Source organism: Arvicola amphibius, chromosome X, assembly GCF_903992535.2.
Source record: "Arvicola amphibius chromosome X, mArvAmp1.2, whole genome shotgun sequence".
In the NCBI taxonomy this organism is placed as follows: domain Eukaryota; kingdom Metazoa; phylum Chordata; class Mammalia; order Rodentia; family Cricetidae; genus Arvicola; species Arvicola amphibius.
The window spans coordinates 58,811,975-58,838,960 of record NC_052065.1 but is presented as its reverse complement, the minus strand read 5'-3'; the positions used below and the strand labels follow the sequence as shown (position 1 = coordinate 58,838,960).

At 37.2% G+C, this 26,986-nt stretch overlaps 1 protein-coding gene across 1 annotated transcript in view; it reads right to left on the bottom strand.

The window, feature by feature from the left end:
* Positions 1–26,986, bottom strand: part of Kif4a (kinesin family member 4A) — a 112,455-nt gene that overhangs the window by 69,899 nt on the left and 15,570 nt on the right. The window contains exons 6-7 of the mRNA XM_038316803.1: positions 26,443–26,609; positions 26,127–26,221 (exon numbers count right to left, since the gene is read on the bottom strand). Of these exons, the coding sequence (XP_038172731.1) occupies positions 26,127–26,221; positions 26,443–26,609 (262 nt within the window). The remainder of the gene's footprint in view (positions 1–26,126; positions 26,222–26,442; positions 26,610–26,986) is intronic.

The following is a 26,986-nucleotide window of genomic DNA, read 5'->3' as shown; positions in this document are numbered from 1 at the left end:
CTGTAATCTCAGCACTAGGGGGTAGAGAGGCAGGAAGGTGAAGAGTTAAAAATCTTGGCTATAAAGTAAGTTCAAGGCCAGCTTGAGATGTGTATGGTTCTAAAACAACAACAAAAACAAGCAAAGAACCTTACAGAAGTAACTATTCAAAAAGTAGGAAGAGCGCTTGATTAGGAGACAGAGGACCTTAACTAAAACTTGGCCTCAGTGACTTACCAACAAATTTCAAATTTTCTCCATAAAACAGTGGCGATCTTCCTTAGATCATGAGACTATGATAAAAATAAAATGGCATCTGTTGAGAGCCATATTCAAGTAATTCTTGTTAAAGGGTAGAAAACCTGAGATAATCTGGCTATTTGCTAAATCATATGAGGCTGAAATCCTGTATCTACTCTGATGACAATTACATGACCCAGAAGGAACTACAACTGATTACAGAAGTGAATGCTTTTGCTTTCAAGATAACACAGAACTGACTCTAGAAGTGGAATGATAGAAATCTGGTTGCAGGAGACTAAGGAACAGACAAATGTCAGTACCTGATATTTCATAAAAATCATGTCTAAAATTTAGGAAAGAATGATATTTAAGATGCCAATTTTATGAAGTGTAAAGGGAAATGAATAGGAGTCTTTTCAAAAGAGAAAATTCAAGCTGGCAAGATAGCTCAGTGGGTAAGGGTGCATGCTGCCAAGACTAACAACCTGAATTCCATTCCCAAAACCTACATGATAGAGAGAACTGACACATACTGTCCTCTGATCACACATGTGTCATGGCATGCACATACATATACATACGAATGAATAAATGCTGTTTTTAAGTCTTAAGATTAATAAAATTATAATTATCTGCACATAAATTAATTAAAATCATTGAAGAGGATTTTAGCTAGAAGTTCTGCTCTGCAGAGTGGTGAAACTACAATACCCATTCCCGTTTTCAATCATTCTCTATCTACATTATGCAAGGCTTTCTGTATCTCTATTAAATGTTGGTATTCCCTTATAACCATGTTATAATCTTTTTATTCTATACTCCTTCTGTTTAACCTCTTCCAGGCCTAGAGTTACAAGTATCTATTACTATCAGTGCCTGAAAACTGTATCCACTGTATCCACAAACAGGGCCTTTTTCCTGATGTCCAAATCTGTACTGTGAGTGCTCCCTGACTATCTTGGTTAGACTAGGGCACTGCACAAAAAACCTGAACAGAACAGAATCTGCTTAGCTGCACTCTTACTCTATTTCCAACACTGTTCCTTTTCATTGTCTCACCTTTAGAAGGTCATCCAATCAAGAGCAAATCTGACTCATCCTAGAGTCTCCCTATTGTCACCCCCACATATCCAAGGCTTTCATTCACCGCACATTTGGTGGATATGTACAATCTCTAGCACTGTGCAAGTTAGCTTTCAGATATATAAAGATGAGCAATAATATCTACTTTATAGGACTATTGTAAGAATTAAATGAGGGGTTGGTGAGATGGCTCATCAGTTAAGAGCACTGCTTGATTGCTCCAGAGGACCTGGGTTCAATTCCCAGCACCCACACGACACTCACAACTGTCTGTAACTCCAGTTCTAGAGGATGTGGCATCCCACAGACATGTGTGTGTGTGTATGTATGTATGTATATATATATATATATATAATTAAATTTAATATTATATAAATTATAATTTAATATTATTTAATATTATATAAATGTAATATATATACATACACACACACATAGGCAAAACACCAATGTACATATAAATAAATCTTTTTAAAAAGTAATTAAATGAGTTAAATTTTGAGAACTTCAGCCTAAAAGGAGAGGTTGACATACAAAACAAAAACTGACAGTGTAATACTAGAGGAAGAGATGTGTACAATTAAAATGGTTTTGCATAGGACAGAGTGATCAATGTTTCCTGGAAATGTAAACGATGGCATCAGGAACAGAACCGATGTTTCAACTGGCTCATGAAGCATGAGCAGAACGATGCTGATTAAGAGGAAGGTAAGAAAGTAGTACACATGCATTTCACGCAGAGGAAATGACATATACTAAGGCACATGTTTGTAAGAAACTTTCACATATATGATCTACAGGGAACACAATGAAAGTTATGTGATGGAGAAGGACAATGAGGCCATAGGACAGAAGAGATAGAGAATAAAGGCCCTTGTGGGTCATGGTCACGTGTTTGAATTTATCCTGTAGGCTAGGGATATTCAAACTGTAGTCTCTAGACCTCAGGAATATTACTGGAACCAAATACTACAGAATTTCTACAGTATAATTTGGGATTTGTTTTTAAATAATTATTTTTATTATGGTTAAAAAAAGGGTAACTTGTTTCTGTTTTAAGTGGTTGTTTCTCAGCTTACCAGGAGGTAAGTCATGTTAAACTTAATATAAGTTGAAAATATTTACACCTTCAAGAGGCATTTAATTTAATACACCCAACCTATCCACCGTCCTAACTGAACGATGTATCAGCTACAGAATCTCAGTTGATTCCCCTTGGGATTGTGCAGTTGAATGGGAGCTGTGCCTCACAGGTATTGCCAAAGATTAAAGGAGAATATTATACTGCATAGCTCTTGTTAATCAGAAAAGATGAAAATTCTAAATACAAGATGCAGTTTCTATTGAACACATATGGCTTTTGTACCAGATTGAAGCATAAAAATTCAAAGTGGAGCATTTTGTAGGGGCCACTGTAAGTAAGTCTGAATACAGTTCAGTGACGTTAATTATACTCATACTGTTGTGTATCACCATTATTCTGTTATTTTAATCGTTTAAAGAAATGCCCCTAATGTACTACATGTTAAACTTTAATATGTTACCAGTGCATTAGCATTTAATTAAGGTTAACTTTTTTTTCCCCTGCTGTCTTTGAAGCACATGCACCGAACCTTACATAATAGTTGGGTAATAACAATGAATGTGGAAAATATGGAGAGTATGTGTTATCTACAATGGGTTTAATGCTTCTGGTAAGCTTTGGGTGTGTTCTGTTAGACATTTTTAGTTATAAGATATCAATAAGATACAATAAAAACTAACATCGGAATTGGACAAAAACAAACAGAAGGAAAAGAACACAAAAGAAGGCACAAGAGTCAGAGACCCACTCGTTCACACACTCAGGAATCCCAATAAAAACACTAAACTGCAGAGGACCTGACAGACTTGTGCAGGCCCTGTGCAAGCAGCTTCAGTCTCTGAGTTCACATGAGCTTTGTTCGTGCTGATTTAGAGGGCCTTTTTTCTCTTGGTGTCCTCCAAGCCCTCTGGCTCTTACACTCCTGCTTCCTCTTCAACAGGGTTCCCTGATCCTTGAGGGGAGGGATTTGATGGAGACATCCCATTTAGAGTTGAGTATTCCAGGGTCTCTCCTCTCTGTGGAATGCCTGGCTGTGGGTCTGTGTATTTGTTACCATCTGCTGCAGGAAGAAGCTCCACTGATGGCTGAGCAAAGCCCTAATCTTTGAGTATAGGCAGTTCTTTTATTAGTCAGGATTGTTTTAGCTATTCTAGGTCTTTTGTATGTCCACGTGACACTAAAAATTGTCCTTCTAAGATGTAGGAGAATTGTGTTGGAATTTTGATAGGGATTGTGTTGAATCTGAAGACTGCTTTTGGTAGGATAGTCATTTTTATTATGTTAGTCCTACTGATGCATGAGCATGGGAGATCTCTCTATCTTCAGTTTCTTTTTTTAATGTCTTAAAGTTTTTATCATATAAATATTTCACTTGTTTGGCTCATTACTTCAGGATATTTTATATTATTTGAGGTTATTGTGAAAGGTGTTCTTTCCTGATTTCTTTCTCTATGACATAGTTTATAATTCTTACAAATTTTATAAATTATGAAAGATGCTAGCTATCTAACTTAGGATTTGAATTTCCTATATTTCCTCATTCAACCTTCTGGACCAATCTAATAAATTAAGTTATTCCTAATACTGTGAGTGGGCTCTTAAAATATTTACTACTAGCAACTATATGATCAGTAGGAAATCTATAATTTTTATCAAATCTAAATTTATCAATAGTCACATATAAAAATGAACACAGAAGGTCTATAAAAGCTGGAATCGAGCAATCCCAAAAATATATTACTAAATGTAAAAACAGAATTAGAATAGTATGCACAGTGTTTGTTTAGAAATAGATATCATGCACTTATATTTAACTCTGCTAAAGACTTAGATGAAAAAAGTGTCAAAAAGCCAGGCAGTGGTGGTGCACGCATCCAAGTCTGGTGGTTTAGTTACTTCAGAGTCAGAGGAAACAAAGCCATCCTCTGGCCTCTCTGGGAAGCTGCACTCATGTACAATACCCAAAGACATACAAGCATACACATGATTTTAAAATAAAATAAATATTCTATTTAGCAAGTATATCTCTCTGTGTACATGTGCCTATGTTCAGGCACACTGCTTGGTAGACAAGTGGAGATCAGAGGGCAACTCTCTGATTGCTTTTCTCTTGTCACCTTGTGGGAACCAAGAACCAAACTGAGGTCTTTAGGCCTACCACTTTTAGTCACTGAGTAATCTTACTGGCCCCCACACAGAGATTCTTAGAGTGACTTACTTACTCAGTATCATAAATTTGAACTTATAACTTGAGAGGAAGAAACAGGAAGATTGAGGGTACAAAGCTAGCCTTGGCTACCTGAGTTTGAGGTCAGGCTGTAATACATACTCTGTTTCAAACAAACAAACAAAAATAAATAATATAAATGCATCTAAAACCCATTTTGCTTTGTAATACTTTGGTATTATTTTTAAATTATGTGTATATGAGGGAACCAAGAAAATTTACATTGAAATGCCTTGAAAGCCAGACGTTGGTGTAAGTTAGGGAGGATGTAGTTGAAGGGGAAGCCCTATTTACTGCTGATGGCAATGTAAACTAGTATGGCCACTATGGAAGTCAGCATGGAGGTTTCTCAAAAAACTAAAAACAGAACTACAATATGACCTAGGTATTTTTGAGCATGTACTCAAAGAACTCCATATTCTACAAGAGATCCATGTTTATTACAGCTCTACTCACAATAGCAAGGAAGTAGAATCTGTCTAGATGCTCATCAACCTAAGAATGAATAGCAGAAATGCTGTACATATATATATAACATATATATATATATATATATATACACACACACACACACACACACACACACACAATAGAATTATATTCACCTGTAAAAACCTGAGTTCTATTCCCAGTACCAGAATCAACATACACAGTCAGGGAGCATGTGTGCTTGATGTAACCAAGTTTCTGAAGGCAATAGGGAAGGGGAGAAAACCCAGCAGGAACACTCAGCTGTAATGCTGAGATCGAATCAAGACAACTATGTAGACAGTGATGAGTTACAGATGACAACATAATTTGATGGATGTGGACTGAAAATACACAAGGGCCAGAGAGTGACATTACTGTTCTCTGTCACTATAGAATTTTAAGGCAAAAACTCTATGAAATCATTTTTAAAAGGCAATGTCTAAACCTTCAAGACAATTTGGGCTTTAAAGAAAGGCTGTGCTAGAGACAGTTTGATCGTGAAGGTAGGGTAAGGGCAGGCACACATTGTGTTCTGTGCACGAGGAGGAGAAGGCTATGGAGAACATATACAGAAACTGAGCATGTTGTGGGGGCCACATAGCTTGAGTGGATAGTGTGGGTAGGGAAGCCATGAAAGACAGCAGAGGAGCTAGGCTAGAGCTTGGGGGGTAAAGGGTCTGGAAGGCCAAGTGGCAGGTGTTTAGAGTTCATCCTGTAAGTAGGACATGATGCTTCAGTTTGAATTCACATGCAAAGTGGCCCATCTTAAGAAGCTTGGTCTAGCTATAGTATTGGAATGGAGTGCCTTTTAATGGTCCAGTCAGGAAGCTCTTTTCCAGATGTACAGGATGATGCTATAAACTTGGCAGAGACAATAGGAACAGAATGGAAGTGGGTGCATCTCCACACCAGTGCTAAGAAAGAACGAACAGCAGGTAGTGGGTACTCATTCCTAATTGGGGAGATCATGCTGAGTGTAATAATTAACCTAATGGAACAGCAAAAAGAAAAGGAATCATATGAATTAAAAATGAACTAAGACAGTAAGAATTTACAAATCAAGGGCAATTTCAAAAAAGGGGAAGTCAATTATAGCATTAAAACAACTCCTAATGACTTATCGCTATATCTGTACATCAGTATATCTTATAACCCTCATGAGAGAAACTTTTTCTTGAAGTAAATGGCAATTAACAGCAAGACACAACTGTCAACATGCAGAGAATATGATACTGTGTAGTGCTCAGTCCTAAAAAAGGATATCTCCATCACACACACACTCCTCTTGGGGATTTATGAAAATGAAGATGAGGATGAAGGATGGAAAGATGATAAGAGTCAGAGGCAGTGAATGACACCAACGAAACAGGGTAGATATACATATGAACTCACAACACTTGTGACAATATGAGCACAACCTATGTGAGCTCAAGATAGACAAAATCCCAGCACGGAGAGGGGAAAGGTAGAAAGTCCCACCCCTAGCGGAGAAATATTGGTATTTGGTTTCTGGTAGGAAAGTCAGTTTTCTTTTCTGGTGTAAAAGGTGACATATTGACCACTCTAAGGCAGGACTCACACAAAGCAATAGTCAGGCAATACAAACTGGACTTGATGGGGGAAAAGTAGAGAAGAGACATGAAGTTGGGTGAGTAGGGAGGTAGAGGAAGAAGATGAATAAAATTACATTGTATGTAATGCCCAAAGAATAAAGGATCATTTTAAAACATATTAGTTGAAGTGTCAATGCACAGAGAGGTCGGATAAGATAGGTACTGAAAGAAACCATTGGTTCTAACAATTAAAAATATTAATGGTGGACTTCTACATACTGGCACTAACAAAAGCTAACACAGACTACTGAATCTAGAACAAAACAGGTTGCTGGATACAAAATTAATATTAATAAGTTTATTTTTGACCAGTTAATCCTAGCATTTAGGAAGGAGAGGCAGGTGGATCTGTGTGTTCGAAGCCAGCATTGTCTACATAGTGGAGTTCCAGGATAGCCAGGGCTACATGGTAAGAACCTGTTTCAATAAAGATAAGAATAAGTGAATTTTTGTTTTTATGTATACCAAAAGTAAAGTTAAAAATTAGACTGAAGAGATGTCCAGTAGATAAAACCTTTGCTGTGCAACTTGAGGACCTGAGTTCAACCTCTGATCCCACAAATAAAGTTAAACAAGTTAAGCCATGGCAATACTATGATTCTATATACAGAAGAAAGATTGAAGTGTTTTATTTTCATTAGAAAGCCATTAGAATCAATAAATGAACTCAGTAAAATAGCAAGATTCAAAACTAACAAAAATACTTCTTATGTATCATAACTGAATCTACTTAAAATTATTAAAACAATCTAATTGTGATAGCTACAAAAATAAATATATAGGAAGTGAAGCACCTATACAGAGAAAAGTTTTAAAAGTCTGGTGAGGTAAATTGAACCATACACACAGACACACACAGGAAAATGTTCCCATGTTTGTGGGTTAGAAGAATAGATATTGTTAAAATGTCCATTCTGTGCTCGGCAGTGGTGGTGCACACCTTTAATCCCAGCACTCAAGAGGCAGAGACAGAGGCAGAAGGCTCCCCAAGTTCAAGGCCAGCCTGGTCTACAGAGTAAGCTCCAGGACAGCAAAGGCTCTGTCCTGAGAGAGAGAAACCCTGTCTCAGTGGGGGAAAGGCAAAATGCTCATACTGCATCAAAATACCAATGACATTCCTCATAAAAATAGAAAAAATTAACCATAAAATTCATATTAAAGAGCCAAAGGCTCCAAAGAAATTTTGTTTGGTGATGAACAGGGACCAAAACAAAGACAAGTACTCTATCACTGAGATACATTGTGAATTTTCTTTGTTTTTCTGAGTCTTGCTGTGTAATTCAAGCTGACCTTGAGCTCACTATGGCTAACCCTGAACTGGCTCCATAGTGTTGGGATTGCAGGTAAGTGCTACCATCCTCAGCTAGCCAAAGCAATCTTAATCCCCAAATAGCTGGAGGGATCACAATACCTAATTTCAAGACATACTACAGAGCCACAGTAGTCAAAACAGCATGGCCCTGGAAGAAAGACAAACATACAAACCAATGTAACAAAAAACAGATTCCAGAAATAAACCTAAGCATCCACAGCACATTGATGTATAACAAAGATGCCAAAAATGCATTGGAGAAGGGACAGCCTTTGAAATAAATGGTGGTGAAAAACCTGGGTGTTCACATGTGAAGAGATGATACTTAACCCTTATCTTTAGTCGTTACAAAAATCAAACCCAAAATGGATGAAAAATCTAAATGTAAGACCATAAACTACTATTAGAATACAAGGGAATTGTATCAAGGACACTGGTATGGGCAATATTTTCTGGATAGAACTTTAAAGGCACAGAAAACAAAAGTAAATATAATAAAATGAATTCAAAAAGTCAAAAACTTTCAGCAAAGGAAACAATAAAAAAATAAAAGATTAGCTACAGAATGAAAGCTACAGAATGGAATGCCTTTTAACATTTCATTTGATCGAGGATTAATATCCAGAATATATAAAGAACCCCAAACCTTAAAAATACACACAATGCCATTAAAAATAGATAAATGATTGAAATAAATACTTCTCAACTCTAAATCACCAATAAACTTGAAACATATGCCTCACGCTATTTTAACTATCAGGGAAATGCAAATCCAGTTATATTGATATATATATTGTTTGTATACTGTCACTGTATACAAACAGATAATACTGGCAAGGATGTGGAGAGTAAAGAAGTCTTATACACTGTGGAATTAGTATGCTGTTATAGGAGAACAGTATGGACACTAGCTAAGCTAAAAATAGATCAACTATATTATCTAGCCTCTCCAATTGTGACTATATAGCCAAAGGAAACAAAATAATGCCAAAGGGCTATCCATCTACACTTATGTTTGTTATGGCACTAACCAGGATAGATAACTCAGTAATCAGCCTAGGTGTCCTTCAACAGAAGTTGAAAAAAGTTAATTTGGTACATATACACACAATTGAATAATATTAGTAGTAAAGAATGAAGGTTTGCCTTTTAATTAAAGTAAAATGAACAGAACTGGAGGACATTATTTTAAGTGAAGAAAGGCCAGTTCAGGCACCCTCTCCTCTGCTGCCCAAGGACCTAGCTGGGGACATCCCTGTGGACACCTGGGATCCCCCTCTAGAGCCAAGTTTCTAGCCAACCCTAAAATGGCTCCCTTAATGCAGATATCTTCTTCCCTGCTCTTATATCCACCCTTCCTTCATCTCCACCCTCCCATCCCCCAAACCCTCTTCAGTCTTTCCTTTCTCCCTTCTCTCTCCCCCTCTCCCCTTCCCCTATCCCCACCTCCATGCTCCCAACTTTTGCCTGGCGATCTTGTTTTCTTCCAATTTCCAGGAGGATCTATATATGTTTTTCTTTGGGTTCACCTTGTTATTTGGCTTCTCTAGGCTTGTGAACTATAGGCTTAATGTCCTTTGTTTATGGCTAGAGTCCACTAATGAGTGAGTACATACCACCACTATCACACTGCTGATTATCTTAAATATCACCATAGAATCTTCATCCAGCAACAGATGGAGATAGAGACAGAGACCCTCATCAGAGCAACAGACTGAGCTCCCAAGATCCAGTTGAAGAGCAGGAGGGAGAAAATGAGCAAGGAAGTCAGGACCGGGAGGGGTTGGTCCACCCACAGAGACAGTGTGCCTGTTCTAATGGGAGCGTACCAAGGCCAGCTGGACCAGGACTGAACGAGCACGTGATCAAACCGGACTCTCTGAATGTGGCTGACAATGGGGGCTGACTGAGAAGCTATTAATAAAGGCACTGGGCCTTGTTTCCACTGAGTGTACTAGCTTTTTGGGACCCTAGTCTATTTGGATGCAAAGCTTCCTAGGCCTGGAAGTAGTGGGGAGGGCCTTGGACTTCCCACAGGGCAGGGTTCCCAGCCCTCTCTTAAAGAGGGAGGGGGAGGGAGGAGGGTGAGTGGGGGAGTGGGAGGGGAATGGGAGGAGGGGAGGAAGTGTAAATTTTTGAATGGAAAAAAATAAATTAAAAAAAGAAAGTCAGACACAGGAAGATATAATGTGTTCTTTTATGTGGAAGTTAGAATTTTTTAAATGTGATGCATTACCTAAGGAGGCCAGAAGAGAGTATCAGAACCCCTGGAACTGGAGTTATATATGGATGTGTGCTGTCATGTGGGTGCCGAAATCAGAACTGGGTCCTCTGGAAGAATAGCCAGTGCTCTTAACTGTCTCCAGTCCATATACATACATACATACATACATACATACATATATGCTTTGATGTTTATTAATTTATTTAAATGTTTTCTCTGTGTATGTGTGTGGCTGTGGTGCAGTATGTGTGTGACCTACCTATGCATATATGTGTGGAATCCAGAAGTCATTAGGTGTCTTCCTCTATTGCTTCCCACCTTATTTTTGAGATAGGGTGTCTCCCTGAAACTGAATCTAGATTGGTTAGACTGGATTGGTTAGATTAGCTAGTGATGGGGACACTACTTTTTTAGCCTCTCAAACCCAGGACTATCGAGGCATGCTGCCACACCTACTTTTTATGTGGCTCTGAGGGATTCAAACTCAGGTCCTTACATTTACACTGCAAGCATTTTGACCACTGAGCCATTGAGCCATCTCCTCAGCTCTATCCATCCACCCACCCACCCATCCATTCATCCATCTACCTATCTACCTACCTACCTACCTATCTGTGAGGTGGGATATCTCTATTGCCCAGGATGACCTCAAACTCCAAGCTTTAGTCTTCCAACTATTGGAGTTACAGATACCTGTCACCACACCATCCTAAATTTTTCTTATAAAGTACCCAGAAACAGATCAAGGCAATATTTGGGCACTTAATTTACATACATTCATCGATTAGCTGGGTGTAGTAGTGCAGGCCTTTAATTCCAAGTATGCCGGAAGCAAAGGCAAGTGGATTTCTGTGAGTCTGAGGTCAGCCTGGTCTACAGGAAGAGAGCCACACAGAAACTCTGTTTTGAGAAAACAAACAAAACCCCATATAACCACACATATTTTTTTAAAAGTAGCACTGCTTCTCAGAGGAAAAATGAATTTTTTAAATAGTACTAGGACAATATTAATATGGAAAAACTAGAAACTATTTATCATGCCTTATATAAAACATTTTAGGTAGATGAGAGGACTTAACTGTGAAAGATAAAACTGTGTCGTTTCCATGAATACAGAATACCTTCAAGACCTTAGAGTGCTGAATTTCTTAAATAAGGCACAAAACAACATATACATGAATGAAGAAAGTGAAGTTTAGGGATGTAGTTCAATAGAATGAGAAATTACATGTACAAGACCTTGGGCTCCACCCCTAGAATGAGGGCTAGATGGAGAAAAGAGGAAGATACATGTACACTATACAGGAGTGGAAGAGTCCTCCAAAATATAACTATATGAATAGTATGTAAAATACTACAAGGAAAGCTGAGTGTGGTGGCTCATGCCAGCTCTTGGGAGGCTGAAGTAGGAGGATTGCTGTTAGTTCCAGAGACAGGTTTTCTCTGTGTAGCAGCCCAGGCTGTTTTGGAACTCTCTCTGTAGACCAGGCTGGCCTCAAAAGCAAAAAGATCCACCTGCCTCTGCCTCCTGAGTTCTGGGATTAAAGAATTGCACCACCATTTGCTCATAGTGAATATTTTTAAAAGGCATACTTGAACAGATATTTTACAGAAAACAAAATACATATAGCCAATAAATATATGAAAGGGGAACAAATCCCATAGCCATCAGGGAAGAAAATTAAAATCACAGTGAAGTAGGAACTCCATCCCTACTTACTCAACTGGCAAAAATTAAAAATTCAGACAAGGAGTTGGGGACATAGCTTAGTCAGTAATTGTTTAGCAAGCATGGAAATCTGAGTTCAATCCTTAGCACCCATGTAAAAAGGTAGGCATGATAGTTCATTCTTATATTCCCAACTCTGGGGAAGTGGAGACAGGTCACAAAGCTTAGACTAAATGGCAAGCCTAAAGTCCAGTGAGAGACCATCACAATAATCATGGTGGACAGCACCAAAGGAATGACACCTGAGATTGACCTCTGACTTTACATGCATGCATCAGAATGTGCATCTGCACATATAAACATACATATATGTGTGTGTACATATATACACACACACATATATATATATGTACACCACCAAAAAAATGTTCAAATACAAAAGTTGGGAAATGTGGAGTGAAAAGGACTCCTACATAGGCATATACAGTTTGGAAGAGTTTGTAGTATATATACCCAATGACCTAGCAGTTCTACTTGTAGGGATCTACTCTAGAAAAGTTTTGTACATAGGCATGAAGATACAAAAAATTTGTATGGCACTGTTGATTAAAGTCACAATCTGGAAACATCTGAAATATCCATCAAATGCTAGGGAATGCTCTGCTTATCACCCTAGGTAAGATTTTCATGGGTAGCTATTTATGTTATAATTATCTGTTAATCTATGTCATTACTTATGTAATTTTTTGTGCTACCTTACAAAAAATAAGGGGGAATCACAAGTGTAGTTAAGCAGCATGAAGGGTTTTGGGTTGTGGTTACCCTTTAGTAGAATAGAAGAGAGCACAAATGGAACTTCTGGGACACTTCTCATACTGTTTCTTCAACTAGGTGCTATTTATGTTTGTGCAGTTATCAACTATCATCAGGGCACTTTCACATATGTAGATTAATACTTTGGTGGACTAACACACTTCCTGTACTGTCTTTGTAATCTATCTGGTGGTTGCTTAAATATACTAAAGCAAGACAAAAAAAAGTGGGCTAGATGTAATAGGAAATGTCAGCATTCACTGACTGAAAGGAGAACAATACCTGGAAAGGGCAATTCTACCAGGAAGAGAAATGCTTGATAAATGTAAAAGTATATTAAACTCATGAGGCAGCATTTTCCCTTAGCAAATCAGAAAAATACTTAGTAGAAAAAGGAATAATCTCATGTTGTGCCTTTTTGGCATATTTGAGCCTTAATGAACAAAGGAAAATGGTATAATTAAGGGACTAAAAAGTCAAAGAGTAGAAGGAATATATAAAACACAACTTTAAAAAAAGTTAAAAGAAGCATATAACTTGTATTTAAAAAACTTCCTAAAAGAAAGAAAAGAATTAAGATACTATTTGCCAAAAATTTATCATCCCAAACAATAAAACATTGAAACAATTATAATTTAATTTGGAAACTAAAGTCTTATGAGGAAAACAACTTCATAAACCCAGGTTATACGCTATGACATCCTTCTTGCTCTTAAATAAAAAAGCAATAGAAATAATCACAATAAATATCGACAAAGGTAATTTTCTTTTAATCAATTCCCTATTAAGAAAACTCAAGATTCTAGTTAATAAAACAATTCTATTGAAACAGATATCAAATGGATGAATTTCAAGATAACATTGAAGAAAACAGAAGACACATACATAATGAAGTCATTTATGTTTAGAATTTGATAGGACATCAGTAAATATTGCTAAAAGATACAAGGATAGAGAAATTAATGGAAAAGAGAAATATGGCATCCCATACTTAGAATAGTAGTTAGATCTGTCCCTTAATTCAATGTAACCTGACTTAACTCCTTAACTCAACACCCAAACCAAACCAAACAAAACCAAACCACACCAAACCCAAACCTCAAAAACCTCAGCGGGGGGGGGGGGGGGGAATTCTTTTTCAGCAAGGAAACATTTGCCACAACTGACAATCCCCTTTGTATAGAAACCCATACTCTGGTTTTCTAGGCATCACACCATCCTGTCTCCTCAATGTCTTTGACTGCTTTACTCTTGACCTTAAAATGTGAGTGTTTCTCACTAATATGTGATGTTGGTTCTCTCGTTATGTAGTTGCATAGTTTTCAAATATTTGTCTCTAGTCCAGTATCCTAAATTTACTACTCCTTCCTGGACTTTTACTAATATGTATTCGAAAACTGATATATTCCAAATCAAATTCAGAAGTTTTCCCTCTGTAGTCTCTTTTCTACTAGTCACCTGACAGCAAGGGATACCACAAGAAAAGCAGTTAGATAATTTAATTATTATTGCAGACATCAGACTTACACAATGTCACTAGGAGATATAATCTTCTGTAACTGAGGTTGTGCATGTGGCCCACTGTTGACAGTCATGGTTATGTTACATGGCTGAGCTTTATTTCTGCCTTTCCTACAGTTTTAGCACCTTCTTCTTTATCTAGGACTCAACTGTGTGTGTTTTTTCCATTAACTTCTTTGCCTAACAAATCAAATCAACCACTTGGATACCTGCTTTCCTCACTCTCTGTAATATAACATGTAGTATTTTTCTGATGGGCTGTATCTACCCTGTTCAAGCATTATGAAAGAGCTAGCAATTTTCTTATTTCTTAATAGGTAGAAAGTGATTCCTTTTAGAGGAATCATCTTTGAGAATGGCCACTGACATAATTCTACTGGTAGAAACTACACTCATACGACCCTCTTCCATTCTCAAAAGCTACTTCAAATGCTAACAAGCACCTACCTATAAAACTCCTAGAATGCTTAATTCAGCTGACGAAGTACACAAATATTAGTAGCATACTCTGTTACTTATTAGACATTGCTCAGAACAAATAAAAACACAGAAGGAATTAACAGTTCTCAATCAGGCTACTAGTTACTAGGATTTCTGCTATTTTCTAACTGAGTTTGTTTAATCAGCATATTTCTAAGGAGATATTTTTACAAATGAGGTAAGTAAATGTAGATCAAAGATATGGCAAGATAAACCCTCCATACACACACATACACACACACACAATCAGTGATTCAGACTGGGAAATTCTTGAAGACTGCCTGAACTTTTCAATAAACAAATTCCCAAGAATTTAACGGGAAAAAAAAGGTAGGTGAAAGAGATACCTCCAGATTTAAAAATATCTCACAATCAGGATGTGGTACCTCACAATTGTAACCCCAGTCTTTTGTGGACATGGGCAGTAAGAGCAGGAGTTTGAGACGAGCCTGGGCTTAACAGTGAGACCCTGCCTCAAACAAACAAAACAAAAAACCTAGGGCCTATCAAACAATGGTAAGGTATGGCTCTTATTTAGATTTTTATTCAGATAAAATCTGAGATAATTTAAACAGCAAGTCATTTCAGGCAAGAATCTTTTTTTTTAAAGTTCTTATTTTCTACATATGCACACTGAAATAAGTAAAACAATACATTCAAGATTTGTTTCAAAATATTATCAGGTGACAGCCATACCACCCTGCATGCAACTACCTTGTCGAAAAACTATCAGTGAGTGAAAGTAGGTAGGATGCAGATGAAAAGTCTGGCCACAAATTAATCACCATTAAAACCACTTGACACACCTGAGGGCGTCATCATACCAGTCTGGCCGCTTTGGTACATGCTCATAAAACTTTTTAAAGGGAAAGAGAAGAGGCAAACTCAGTTTCAACCCAAGAAGTCATACAAAGAATATACAATTCAGAACCCAGGAAGAGGGTGAAAGTATAAGAAGAAAAAAGTAGAGCTAGTCAACAAATCTGTCAAACTGATAAGAAGTAGAGAAGACATACAAATGACAAAAACAAACATAATTAGAGCTAGAGAATAGAAAGCAAATCTATTTGCAATATTATGATACCAATAAATTTGAGAATCTACACAAAATGAATAATTTTCTGAGAAATATAAATTAGCAAAATTGAATCAATATATAGAAAATCAAATCATCAAAAACATTTTTGAAAATATTTCCCATGTTACAAGAATGGCATTAAAGAAAAACTGAAAATGTTCCAAATTAGTTTATTTTCAAACTAAAAGTAGATGGGAAAGGATATATACCAAAAAAAATTAGAGGCACTCTCTCACAGAGCCAGACTTGCAAAAGTCCTAAGTCCTAAGACAGTACCCTAGCTGTGGAGACAAAGAATAACATTCATGACCAATTCAGTAACTTACAAAAAAATCTATTTTTATAATCTTATCAACAGTGTAGAAAAAAAGTAGACTAACTCATTTCCAATCAAGATAAAATACAGCACTAATGTGTTTCTCTCTCTTTTTCTTCTGTTTTGAGATTGTGTTTCATGCAGCCCAGGCTGCACATGATGATGATGATGATGATGATGATGATGATGATGATGAACTCCTGATTCTCCTGCTTCCACCTCCCACATGTTATGATTATAGTGTGCCTATTATGTCTACCTGGTACTCATTTCTTCTTTTAAAAATATACAACTAGGGCTGGAGAGATGGCTCAGTGGTTAAGAGCATTAGTTGCTCTTCCAGAGGACCCAGATTCTATTCCCAGCACCTAAATGGTGGCTCACAACTCTCTCTCTCTCTCTCTCTCTCTCTCTCTCTCTCTCTCTTTCTCTCTCTCTCTCTCTCTCTCTCTCTCTCTCTCCTGGCCTCTATGGACACCAGGCACATGTGTAGTGCATAATCATACAAGCAGGCCAAATACCCATAACATGTAAAATAAAATAATTTAAAAGTTCTACTACTCACAAATTAGCAATAAAAGACCACTTCCTTAACTTGATAATGGCTACACGCTATAAATGTACAGTAGATAGCCAAGAGTAAAATAGTTGTAAACTTTCTGGTTAGAGCATAAAAACAAAACAAAAAGAAATACAAGAATGACAACTATCACTGGCACCACCTAGCATAATCCTGAAGAAGTTAACAAAAGAAGAGAGGCATAAATATTTGAAAAAGAGACCAAAATATCTAACTGAAAATAATGAAGCAGAGGCAACTGGATCTTTGTGAGTTCAAGACCAGTCTGTTCTACATGAGTTCTAGGCCAGCCACTTTAAAGACAGAAAAAAAAAAAAGGACAGTGGAAGGGAATTAGGTTCCAGACAAGATCTAAAAAGTAATATTTTCTTATACAGACATAGAAAACAGAAGTACTCAAAATATCAATAAAACTATAATATTGTGTAGAAATCCTAACAAGACATGCAGTGTAGCACAAGTAATAAAATATCACCCAGAGACAGATATTGGGGTTCAAGCTGAAGATCAATAAAGCAAAGCAGCCAGCCACTGGCTCTTACATCTACCTCAGACCAAAATGAGCGATTCTGCCTCCATGAATCCTCAGATTGAGACTGAAAGTGAGGCCTGTCTCCTTCCATTTTATATTCCTCTTTAGGGCTGGAATTAAAGGTGTGCACCACTACTACCCAGCCTCTATGGCTAACTAGTGTGGCTGCTGGTATTAAAGGTGTGTGCAACCACTGCCTGGCCTATATGGCTGACAAGTGTGGCTGCTTTGCACTGATCTTCAGGCAAGATTTATTAAAACACAAATAATATATCACTATATTTCCCCTTTTGTCTAAAATAAAAAAGGCTATAACTAATAATAAATTATATACCATAAGTACAATAACTATATACAATATATACAGGTAATAAATAGATCAGCAATGTCTAGTTCATTTGCATTCGACAAATTCAGAAAAAATACTTCATATCTATCCTATCTTGATGAATTCAAAATGTTGTACCTAACTCACTTTCTATCCTGATTTGCCTTATCAAATTATCTTTTAATGTCTCCTCAACCTTTTATACTTTTACACCTCTTTAGTGAGTTTCTTTTCTGAGTCTGGTAAACAAGAAAAACTATAATTATAACTATCAGGTCTTCAACTACCTCAGAGATTCGAGAAGGAAATATTATTAATTCAGTAAGCAGGAAGTGTAAACGAGTGACTTTCAAAAAAAGTGAGAAATGACAAAAACAGCTGGCTGCCTGGGCAGTCACCCAAATGTTGGGGCATCCATCTTCAGACTATAGGCCTAAAATAACTGACAGACTTTTCCATGAAGCAGGATATTCTGAAGTGCTGTCCTGTTTTGTCTTGACAAGGTTTGGCAGTCACTCTCTTTTGTGTCCTGCTTGTCTCATGAGGACAGCACACTGTCAGCAGTGAAGGCAAGTGCATTTTCTTGCCCAGAGGCTTACTTTTGTCACAAAGAAAGGAAACTCCATATGGAGTTTCTTCGATGCCCATCAACTTCTTTGAAATAGACTGGGGCTGCCAGAAGCAGACATGTCTCATTGTCATTAAAAAAAAAAAACCTAGGCTATTAAAACATCTTAAGTGCCATATTCTGTAGATCTCTGGAGTGTTTTGAAGATTACTTGTCTATTTAAAATATATTTGTTTGACCTTGAAAACATACCTAATGTGACTACAAGTTTGATTTAATAGGTGACTAATTACTAACCTGTATTTTTTATTATCCTAAACAACTGGTAATAATAACTTTCAATAACTAGAAATTTGTATTACATTGTTAAATGAGCTGTATAGGTACAGTGCGTGGCCATACTAATTTCCAACAAAGTTGACTTCAAACTAAAATCAATCAGAAGAGATGGAAAGGGACACTTTATACTCATAACAGGAAAAATCCTTCAGAATGAAGTCTCAATCCTGAATATCTATGCCCCTAATATAAAAGCTCCCACTTATGTAAAAGAAACACTTCTAGAACTCAAGGCAGCCATCAAACCACACACACTAATAGTTGGAGACTTCAACACTCCTCTCTCACCAATGGACAGGTCAATCAGACAGAAACCTAACAGAGAATTGAAAGACTTAATGGAGGTAATGAACCAAATGGACTTAACAGACATCTATAGGACATTCCACCCAAATAGGAAAGAATATACCTTCTTCTCTGCGGCTCATGGAACCTTTTCGAAAATTGACCATATACTTGGTAACAAAGCAAACTTCCACAGTTACAAAAAAATATTAGTAACCACCTGTGTCTTATCGGATCACCATGGATTAAAATTAGAATTCAACAACAATGCTACCCCCAGAAAGCCCACAAACTCATGGAAACTGAACAGTCAACTACTGACCCACACCTGGGTCAAGGAAGAAATAAAGAAAGAAATTAAAGTCTTTCTTGAATTTAATGAAAACAAAGACACAACATACTCAAACCTATGGGACACAATGAAAGCAGTGCTAAGAGGAAAGTTCATAGCACTAAGTGCCCACTTAATGAACAAGATTAGAAAGATGTACAGTAGGCTTTAACAAAATTAATTTTGAATTTGTATCAATATACAAAACAACTTTTTAAAGCTCTGTCTTTACTGGACCAGGTGGGTGGGAAGGATCAGGTGGGAGGAGAATGGAGGTAGAGAATACTAGGAGAGACTATTAGAATTAATGTTGCATCTTGAGGATGAGCTAGAAACATAGTGCAATGGAAACTCCCAGGAATCTATGAGGGCGACCCTAGCTAAGATTCCTAGTACTAAGGATTACAGAGCCTGAACTGGTCATGTCCTGTAACTAGGTAAGACTTCCAGTGGAGAGACTGGCACACCGACCCAACCACATAACCCTCCATCTACAATTTATTCTGCCTACAAGATGTGCTAGGGTAAAAGTGGTACAGAAATTGTGGGAGTGGCCAACCAATGACTGGTCCAGCTTGAGACCCACACCACCAGAGGGAGTCCACCCCTGACACTGCCTGGAGGGCCTGGACCCAGAGGCTAGACAGCCCAGAAATCTAGGATAGAACCAAACATAACTGACAAAAAGTCACTGAAATGATTCCTAATGACATTCTGCTATACTCATAGATTGGTGCCTAGCCCAACTGTCAGAACTCTAAATCTCAGTAAAAGCATGGTATGAAACCATTTGAATTATGAAAATGTGAACAAGTGGGAACCCTCATACAATGGAGATGTAAAATGGTACCAAGTATGCTAGAGTTTGTTAATCATTTTCTTATCATCTTAAGCATGTATTTACCCTCTTGAATTCCTAAGTATGTCCTGGAGAAAAATTAAAACATGTTTACAAAAGGGCATGTAAATGTTCTGAACAGCATTATTCATAATGGATAAAATTTGAAATAATTCACCAATGTAACAGAAGTCAAATCATTATATAATCAAAAACTAGAACATTATTCAGAAATACAAAAAACCAAAGCAAGAATATGAATAAGCCTCAAAAACATTATGCTGGGCCTGAAGAACTTAGCTCAGTAGTACAACACTTGTCTAGCATATGCAAAGGCATGGGTTCAGTCGTCAACACTGCAAAGGAAACACAAAGCCTCAATATATTGAGCAAAATAAGCTAGGTATGTGTCACATACACTACATCATAGCTAAAAGAAGTCTAAGAATGTGCAAAATTACTATGGGGCCAGAAAACAGAAAATAGTAATTGGCTGCTTCAAGTAGAATGGGGGTCAAATGGGTGAAGGAAATTTCTGGGTGGGATGGCAATGTCGTCTAATGTTTTGGGTAGTGGTGGGATCTCTCTCTGTGGCTAAGGAAATCATCGGAGGGTAGGTGCATTTCAGGGATTTTCAGGGATTTCCTTGCATAGAAGTCTGGAGAAGCCATTGAGTGAAGCTTTGAAGGTGAAAACTGGATTGCCTTGGAGACCCCAAGAAGTTAGAGATGCCAGTGCTGTGGGGTACCTGCTGAGGAGAGCTGCTAACAGGGAGTGGAACCAGCCCAAGATAGAGAAGTGCACTGCAATTACCACAGCTGAAAGGAGTTGGAGGTCTGAAGAGTGTTTTGACATCAGACAGAAATACAGAATTTATTCTGAAGGTTTTCTGTATTGCTTTGGTCAATATTTCCTCACTATGTTCCCTTTCCTCCCTTTTGGAATAATATGCCATTGTATGTTGAAAGTATGTGATCTGCTTTTTGATTTTCATTTTATGGGGGGTTATAGTTAAGAGATTGTCATGAGTCTCAGAAGAGTCTTCTGAACATTTAAACACTGTTGAGACTGATAGACTATGGGGACTATTGAGTTGGACTGAAGGCATTTTACATTATGATATGGCTAAAGGTCTATAGGGTCTAGGGAACAGAATGTGGTAGCTTGAATAAAAATGACCTCTTATAGGCTCATATACTGAATAGTTTTACTTTTAATATGCAAGCATACACACACACACACACACACACACACACACACACACACACACACAAGACTTTATGTGTCTATATAAAACTTAGGATCCACAATGAGATAAAACATATTTTTCTTCCTGACTTAATTTGTTTAATACATTTGATTCTATTCATAACTTACATATGAGCATGTGTAAACATGGAAGCCAGAAGAGGACATCGGGTGTCTTCCTCCATCATTTTGTGCCTATTCTTTTGAGGCAGGGTTTCTCCTGAAGTTGGGATTCATGTTTTCTCAACTAGGCTGGAAGCCTGCAAACCACAGTAATGCTCCTGTCTCCACCCCATTCTGAGCTGTGGGTATTAAGATGTCTGGCTTGTTACAGGAGTGCTGTGATTCAAGCTGTGGTCCTCATGATTGTGCAGCAAATTCTCTAAACTGCCGAGACACCTCGCTAGCCCCAGTCTCAAGGTCTTACTATGAGTCCAGTCTGGCCTAGAACTTATAATCCTTTTGTTTCAGCCTCATTTTATACTTTGCTAATCTTTTTAAATCATTCCTTATATTGAATGGACTAGAAGTGCTGACTTGCTGGAGAAAGTGTGCCACTGGGGGCGGGCTTTGAGGATTCAAAAACCCATGCCAGGCCCAGTCTCAGTCTCTCTATCTTTCTCTGCTTGTGGATTAGGATATAGCTCTCAGCAATTCTCCAGCACCATACCTGCCTGCCACCATGCTCTCCGCCGTGATGAGAACGAACTAAGCTTTTAAAACTGTAGGCAAGCACCCAATTAAATGCTTTCTTTTACAAGAGTTGACTTGGTCATGGTGTCTCTAGCAATAAAGCACTGACAAAAACAACTGTGAAGTAATGGATATACTAATTAGCTTGACTGTGCTAATAATTTCACAATAATATTATCAAAACATGATACTAAAGGTAGTATAAACAACATATATGATGTTTATTTATAAAAATAAAACTCAAGCAGGCGGATCTCTGTGAGTTCTAGGCCAGCCTGGTCTACAAGAGCTAGTTCTAGGACAGGCTCCAAAGTTACAGAGAAACCCTGTCTCGAAAAAGAAAACAACAAAATAAAACTCAATAAACCTAAAAAGAGAGAAGAAATCATTCCAACAGTAGCTAATTCTAAATGTTCAAAGAAAATTAAAATGGGGAAAAGCATATAGAAAATTTGAGGCTGGCTCAAGCAATGAATAAATGCTGAAGCAGAGCTGTAAAGTGCATGAGTGTAGAAGGTGTATCTCCCAACATGTACAAAGTCCTTGGTAAATGATGGGAGATTTGCAAGTCCAAGCATTTAAGGAAACTTGTGACTAATCATTAGCTAATCACTAAACTAAGTAAGCAGAAACTTCTGTGATGGCAAACTAGAGAGAACAGAAACTACACGAATTAACTCAAGAAAGTTACAAAACTGAAAACAACAAAAACAACCAAAAAATATGAAAGCATAAAATAATGCAACCATGTCAAAAATGATGAAAAGGCACTTGACAAATACCCATATATAATAAAAGCAATACTCAGCAAACCTGACTTAGTGCTTCTTCAACATGTGTGAAGGCTTCTACGTAAAATGCATAGCAAACATACACTAAATGTAGAAAAAAACTTGTGTTTTTTTCTCTCAAGGTCAAGAACACAACAATATTCACACTTAATATTTCTATCAAATAATGCATTGAAGCTTCAAGCAAGGACACTTAGGCAGAAACGGAAAAGCACTAAAGAAATAAAAGCATCCTGATTGGAAAGAAAGAAGTAAAATTCTCTCTTCACAAATGGCATAATCCTGTAGATAGACACCCTGAAAGACCTAACCAAAGTATTAGAACCAATAAACTGTGCAGGTCAATGGATACACGATCAATTATATTAAACTCAATAAATAATTTTAAATGAAATTAAGAAAACTTCAATTTAATAGTGCTGAAATAATATTTAGAAATAAAATTAACAGAAGCATTAAATACTTCAAAAAATTTAAAGCTCATTAAAAGATAAAAAGGAAAAAGGACAGTGTTCCTGACTATAATCTGAACATGGCTGAAGGAGCAATGCTCTCCAAACAGACCTGCTTATTGTATGCAATACCTCTGAAAATTCCTGTTTGCTTCTTTGCAGAAATCAATCAGGCTGATCCTCAAATTGCAATGAAAATTTAAAGAACCATGAATAACCAATACAAATCTCGAAAAAAAAAAAAAAACTGTTAGAGGCATCGCTTTTCTCAACTTCAAAATTTACTACAAAATTACAGTAACCAAGACAGGTAGGCACTGATGAAAACACAGAGACATAGATCTACAGAATAGTCTACTTCTTACAGGGAGATCAATGAGATTTAGTGGGAAAAGAATAGTCTTCAAATAAATAATACTGGATATCTAGATATGCACATGCAACAGATTGGAAATGAGGAAATAATATTAACATAACATACAAAAATTAACTGAAATGTATCAGACATAAATAAATGATCATTTTCCCCAAGAGGATATACAAATTATCAATGAGTACATGAAACAATGTTCAACATATTTAGCCATCAATTAAATACAGATGAAAACCACAATGAGAAATTATTTTATACCTACTAGGAGGGCAAGAATTGAAAAGATGTAAATACCTGGTATGGTGGTACACGCCTTTAATCCTAGCCCTCAGGAGGCAGACAGGAGAAATGCTCTGTGTTCAAGGTCAGCCTGGTGTGCATAGCAAGTACCAGGCCAGCAATTCTATTCTTATATACATATACCAAAGAGAAATGAAAACATATATCTTTAAGAAAAATTTGTGTACAAATATTCAAAATCAATATGGTAACACATGCGCGTAATCCCAGCAAATGGGAGGTGGAGGCAAGAAGCTCAAAAGTTCAAGGGCAGACTGGGTTACATGAAACCTGGTTGAAAAAAATTCATAGCAGCATTATTCATAGTAACCAAAAAGCAAACAAAAACTCGAAACCACTCAAACATCTGTCAAGGGAAGAATACATCAATAAAATGTGTGAAATAGGGCCGGAGAGATGGCTCAGAGGTTAAGAGCACTGACTGCTCTTCTAGAGGTCCTGAGTTCAATTCCCAGCAACCACATGGTGGCTCACAACCACCTGTAATGAGATCTGGCGCCCTCTTCTGGCCTGCAGGAATACATGTAGGCAGAACACCATAGACACAAATAAATAGATGTGTGAAATAATAATTTTCAATGAAAAGGAATGAAGCATTGATACATGCTACATGGATGAACTAGGAAAACATGTTTTGAGAAAAACAGTCAATAAGGGCCGAGGCACTCGGGATTAGCATGCACGAGAACCTAGGTTCAATCCCTAGCACTGGTTCAAAAAAAAAAGAAGTTAATGAAAAATGGGCACATAACTACATAATTCCTTCTATATGAAAAGCTCCAAAGAGTCAAATTTGTAGAGGGAGAGGATTAATAAGTAATAGGGAGTGGCTGCTAATGAATATTAATTTCTTTGGGGGAAGAATAAATATAACTTAAAATTTATTTTGGTGAAGGCTAAGAACTCCTTATAAACAATTAATATTCACTCAGTTACATGTTTTAAAAAGGGTACACTACTCATAACTTTACAAAAAAGAAAGTTAAAATGGAGTTAACAAATAACCCAGCAATTCCATTCCTATGTATATTCTCAAGATATATTTAAAAGTTTGTCTGGGGTCAGGCATAGTGGTGCATACCTTTACTTTCAGCACTCAGGAGGCAGAGGCAGATGGATGAGATTCTGACCTAATCTATATATAGTGAATTCCATGTGAGTTAAAAATAGAGAGCAAGATTTTGTCTTAAAAACAAACTGTCTGTTTGAAAACTTATATATAGAGGCTTTGAGAAAAATATTTATAACAGCTATCATTTGATAACTGATGAAAGGACAAAATGTGGTATATCCATAAAGCTGAATTTTATTCAGCAATAAAAAGAATGAGTACTGGGCTGGGCGGTGGTGGCGCACGCCTTTAATCCCAGCACTCAGGAGGCAGAGGCAGGCGGATCTCTGAGTTCGAGGCCAGCCTGGTTGACAAGAGCTAGCTCCAGGACAGGCTCTAGAAACTACAGGGAAACCCTGTCTCGAAAAACCAAAAAAAAGAATGAGTACTGATTAATATGCTACATGTGCTTACCTTGCAAATCTTACACTAAGTTAAAGAAATCAGTCACAAAGGTACTATATTTCATCTAAGGATAAATGGGAATGGGGGATGGGTACTAACAGGTTGTGATGCTTTTCTTCAAGATGATAAAAGATTCTGAGATGAGGTTGTGGTGATGCCTGCACTGTTCTGTGGACACACTAAATCAACTGACATGCAATTTTAAATATAATATGTTGAATTATGTCTCAATTATGTAAATCTCCCAAAGAAAACAACCTGGAACTAAACACCTGAAAAAAGAAAAGGAAGGTAGGGGTATGAGACCTTCGAAATTATATTACAAAGGCTAAAATCCAAAGTATGAATAGCAAACAATCAGAGCGTGTATAAAACTCATTCAGAAATGAAAGATGGATGCCGAAGAGATAGTTCGTGTATGTCACTGGGTCACTGTCATACTAGATGGTTTCCAATAGCATCAGCTTTCACACTTCTCTAGTCAACAACTTGAACAAAGATGGAAACCATGTTGATAAGGTTTACACATGGCAACATCTGTAAGGGACAGCAGATACTTGTAACGATAGAACTGGAATATTTTAGTTATATGTGGGTGAAGATAAACCTAAAATTTACTGGAGCAGATGAAATCAAACCAAGGGAGAGGTTCAAATTTCATACCTGAATTTGTGAATCACTACAAGAGAAAGAAATAATTTTTCACCATTTCTGAAAGTAATCTCAAATTTGAACTGTAGATATTATTTAGAAGGTAAACTGAAATAGTCCTTTCATAATACCAACAATACCAACAACAGGATGCATGTCTTCAAGAGCTATGACCTTAATTGTCTCACCCTCTTTCAGACGATCTCCTTCAGCCTTGGTTTTCTTCTGTCTCTCCGAGCCTGCAAGGTCTACAAGATGCAGCTTGGAACGAAAATTGCTGTTTCTGTGATGATAACAGGAAGACACAGTGAAAACAATACATAAGCTTGAAAGTAGCCGAGTTATCAAAGCTGATTGGCTAGCTCTTACTTCTTTCAAGACAGTAAAAGTAGCTCCAGCAGTCATTAATGCTCATCATTATAACGTCTAAATGTCAAATCAATGGAAACAGCCACCTGACATTCAGCCTTCAGAGCACATGACAACTGTGATGCTCTAACTTACTTGTCATTTTTCTTTCTTTGTTCTATGGAGATGGTAAAGATGGCATGAGATCGAGATGACTGGGAATTCATAGCTGTGGAGGCCACAGTCCTGGAGTTGTTACCCTGCTCTAGACAGTCAACAGTATCCGAAGCAACTAGCACAGTCTTCTCCGTGAGTCCCACAATCTAATTTCAAGAGGAAAAAAAAAAGGTTCCTTGATTCATTCTTTTAATTCTTGAATAGACGTACAGGGATTAGAGAATGGAAAATGCCTTCCTGTTCCAGGAGAATATCATTATATGCAAGGCTGTAAAAATGAAGAACTTTTAATAGGGAACTATATGATGAAAGTCTACAATCTTACCTATAAAGTTGAGAAAAAGGGTACTAGATATAGTGCTGGAGTTAGAGAAGGTCTCTAAACCTTGGAGGGTAAATAGTCAACATTTGCTCCAAAAGAGATCAAGTACAATATAAATTACAATGGCATTTCTCTTTGCTATTTTCTCCTCCACATGACTCTGTTCCTTCCTGTACCTCCAATCCATTTCATACTCCATTT